The sequence below is a fragment of the Salvelinus sp. IW2-2015 genome, linkage group LG12 (genome assembly GCF_002910315.2).
Source record: "Salvelinus sp. IW2-2015 linkage group LG12, ASM291031v2, whole genome shotgun sequence".
Classification (NCBI taxonomy): Eukaryota; Metazoa; Chordata; class Actinopteri; order Salmoniformes; family Salmonidae; genus Salvelinus; species Salvelinus sp. IW2-2015.
Genome location: NC_036852.1, coordinates 208,645 through 212,634, shown reverse-complemented (window position 1 = coordinate 212,634; position 3,990 = coordinate 208,645). Strand labels below are relative to the sequence as shown.

Genomic DNA, 3,990 nt, shown 5'->3' with positions numbered 1-3,990 from the left:
GGGATAAAAAAAGCAACAGAATGGAACTAAGCAGCAGTCAAATTCTAGACAGAAAAACACGCTGGATATCAGTTCTTATATTCCACAGATTGAACACTGGTGACGAGTTAATTCCCTTCAGCGAGATTGATTAACCTCAAAACCTAAGTGCCTCAAATCTACAACTGCGAGTTTGCTTACCATGAAGACATGAATGTTCCTTAGTAGTCGATTACAGTTTTGAACATAATCTACTTGTGCAATCTTCATTAAGACAACGAACTGAAAAATGGTTGTATAAGCATGATAATCAACAACCCAATGATGACTCAGTGATGCTTTGAAGAATTTTTGAAAGAACAACTCGACCCCTGACGAGGAAGCTCTTTAGATGAATTTACCAGAAGACACAGCCGCTTGTATAAATCGCTATAGCCAAAGAGTGTTTTATCATAAAGTAGTTGAAATTACGTTTTATATAAGATGAGATATATCTGTATTGTTAGTGTGTGATGTGTGACGCAAAAATATCTAAAACAAAATTTTCACTTTGTTGTTAGGCGGGTATTTTTGTAGATCAGTGGGGGAGATTTTTATTATTTTTATTATTCAGGCCTGTGACGCAACAAAGTGTTGGAATAGTTTAAGGGGTATGAATATTTTCTGAAGGCACTAGACACTATTATCATTCATATGTACTAGAATGATCATTAAACGGTATTAGGTACCGGTAATAATAGACACTCGAAAACAATGCGCATTTCAATTCTGCAATATTTAGAAAGCTCTTAGAGAATTACCCAGAAGGACACACCGCTGTAATCGCTGCCAAAGGTGTTTATACAAAGTATTGAATACTTATATAAATGGGATATTTCTGTATTTAATTTCCAATAAATGTGCAARAATATCTAAAAACATATTTTCACTTTGTTGTTACAGGGTATTGTTTGTAGATGGGGGAGATTTTTATTATTTTTATTATTCAGCCTGTGACGCAACAAAGTGTGGAATAAGTTAAGGGGTATGAATACTTTCTGAAGGCACTAGAGACTATTATCATTCACTTGTACTAGAATGATCATTAAMGTTTAGGTAGGTAATACATAGACAATGAAACATGCATTTCAATTATCCAATATTTATTTTGAATGTCAGAAAAATAAGAATCTCAGACTTCAATGATGCTGGCTCTCGCAGGAATCMRKGATACRTCTCATGGAGCTGTATCTGTTCRTGGAGCTGTTTCCCATCTCTCTGAGGTTCTTGTACTCTCCAGGCCTCAAGTACATCTGCCTGCCTCTGAAGTGGGGCTGCTCGTACATGAGCCAGTGGCCCTCCATCACGTTGCAGGACTGGCAGTCGGACATGCGGTAACGCTCCTGGATGGAGTCACAGTCGTCCATCAGCTCGTGCATCTGGCCCCCGAAGTTCTCTCTCTCATAGGCCTGCATCCTGAACTGTCCTTTGTGCTGTAAAGTTTATAAGGACACATATTTAAAGTAAGAACATGATCAAAGTAATTAAATAGGAATCTGATCAGTTTACAATCAAATACTTAMATTTTTTGATACATTGTATTAAGCTATATATATTATACATACGACACTATAAATGCATCATATATAAGTTGTTTTCTAARAGAGCCATCTTACCATTGGGATCATACGGCAGGAGCGAACGGAGTCAGACATGCCCATACGCTGGTRGTCACCATACTCTCCTCTCCTCACAAAGTACTGGTTTCCCTGGAAGTTGGAGCGGTCGTACACCATGAAGCAGCCGCTCTCCACCCTGCAGGAGTTGCACCTGCTCAGGTAGGAGGTCAACTCAGGGCAGTCTGAGCTGGTCTCATAGGAACGGCCCTGGAAGTTCTTGTCCTCGTAGAAGGTAATCTGGAGCAACCAAGGAAAGGCACCAATCACAACACAGAGAGGAGATGACCAAGGAAAGGCACCAATCACAACACAGAGAGGAGATGACCAAGGAAAGGCATCAATCACAACACAGAGAGGAGATGGATACGCCTCAAATCAAAAGTCGTTTTTGGAATGTAAGTTACAGTTTTGATGTTTAAAAGCTTTTTTGCTGATTTTTTAAATGTTCAGTAACGTTCAATTACATTTGAACAGCTGTTCTCTTCATGGCTGAGATTGTGTGGGCCTCAGTCCTACATTTACCATTTCATTGTTGATTTACTAAATTAATTACCAGTTTGTTCTTCTTACAGAACAAATACTTTACATTTCAATATTTCATTATTTAGTTGATAAAAACGATCTTTGATTTGAGGCGTATCCATCTCCTCTCTGTTTGTGATTATGCCTTCCTTGGTCATCTCCTCTCTGTGTTGTGATTTGTTGCCTCCGTCTGTCATCTCCTCTCTGTGTGTGTGATGGTGCCTTTCTTGGTTGCTCAAGATTACCTCTAGAGGGACAAGAACTTTCAGGGCCTCCTATGAGACACTAGCTCAGACTGCCCTGAGTACCCTCCTACCTGAGAGCTGCAACTCCTGCAGGTGGAGAGCGGCTGTGCTTCATGGTGTTACGACGCTCCAAACTTCCAGGAAACCAGTTACCTTTTGATGGAGAGAGGAGGTTCTGGTACTACCAGCGTTGGCAATGTCTGACTCCGTTCCGCTCTTGGCCGTATGACGCCATGGTAAGATGGCCTCTTAGAAAACAAACTTATATATGATGCATTTATAGTGTCGTATGTATAAATATATATAGCTAATACAATGTATCCAAAAAATTTAAGTATTTGATGTAAAAACTGATCATGATCCTATTAATTACTTCTATGTTCATTACTGTACAAAATAATGTCCTTATAAACTTTACCAGCACAACAAGACAGTTCAGGGATGCGCCAGCCTATGGAGAGAAGAACTTCAAGGGCAGTCAGATGCAACGAGCGATGGACGACTCGTGACTCCATCCAGGAGCTTACCCGCATGTCCGACTCCAGTCCGTGCAAACGTGATGGCGGCACTGGCTCATGTACGAGCAGCCCCCACTTCAGAAGAGCACGGCAGAATGTACTGTGAAGGCCTGAGAAGACAAAATCCATCAGAGAGATGGGAAACAGCTCCTCAACGACACAGATACAGCTCCATGAGACCTGTATTCCTCGCATTCCTGCGAAGCCAGCACACTTGAAGTCTGAATCTTATTTTTCTGACATTCCAAAATATAATATTGACGATAATTGAAATTGCCGCATGTTTCGAGGTGTCTATTATTTACCTAACTAAAACCGTTAATGATCATTCTAGTACAAGTGAATGGTATAATATGTTCTATGCCTTCAGAAAAGTATTTCATACCCCTTAAACTTATCCACACTGTTGTTGCGATCACAGGCTGAATAATAAAATATAAATAGAAAATCTCCCCCAGTCTACAAAACAATACCCGCGTAACAACAAAGTGAAATAAGTTTTTAATATTTTTGCACATTTATTGGTAAGATTCTAAATACAGAAAATCCCATCTTAATACAGTACAAATACTTTGTATCAAAACACCTTTGTGCACGATTAACAGCTGTCTATCGCTTCTCGTGCGATAATGTCTCTAAACGCTTCTGCAGCGTGGATACATTGCCCTTTTTCAAAATCTTCAACTCTGCAAATTCGGTTGTCGTATTTGCCTAGACAACCATTTTCAAGTCTTCCCATGAATTTGCAATAAGATTAAGTTCAAAACTGAACTTCGAACCATAAGGAACAAGTTCATGTCTTTCTTGTAGCAGCTCCAGTGAGATTTGCCTTGTGTTTGAGTTATTATCCTTGAAAGGGAAATTAATCTCCCAGTGTCTGTGGAAAGTAGACTGACCAGGTTTCTTCTAGGATTTGACTGTGCTTAGCTCCATCGGTTTTTTTTATCCTGAAAAAGACTCCCCAGTCCTTAACGATGACAAGCATACCCATAACATGAGCACGACCACTATGCATTGAAAATATGGAGATGGTAACTCAGTAATGGTTGTATTGGATTTGCCCAAAAC

At 39.7% G+C, this 3,990-nt stretch overlaps 1 protein-coding gene across 1 annotated transcript in view; it reads right to left on the bottom strand.

The window, feature by feature from the left end:
* Positions 1-1,104: 1,104 nt before the first annotated feature.
* Positions 1,105-3,990, bottom strand: part of LOC111970914 (gamma-crystallin M3-like) — a 5,918-nt gene continuing 3,032 nt past the window's right edge. The window contains exons 2-3 of the mRNA XM_023997670.1: positions 1,635-1,874; positions 1,105-1,451 (exon numbers count right to left, since the gene is read on the bottom strand). Of these exons, the coding sequence (XP_023853438.1) occupies positions 1,158-1,451; positions 1,635-1,874 (534 nt within the window). The 3' untranslated portion in view covers positions 1,105-1,157. The remainder of the gene's footprint in view (positions 1,452-1,634; positions 1,875-3,990) is intronic.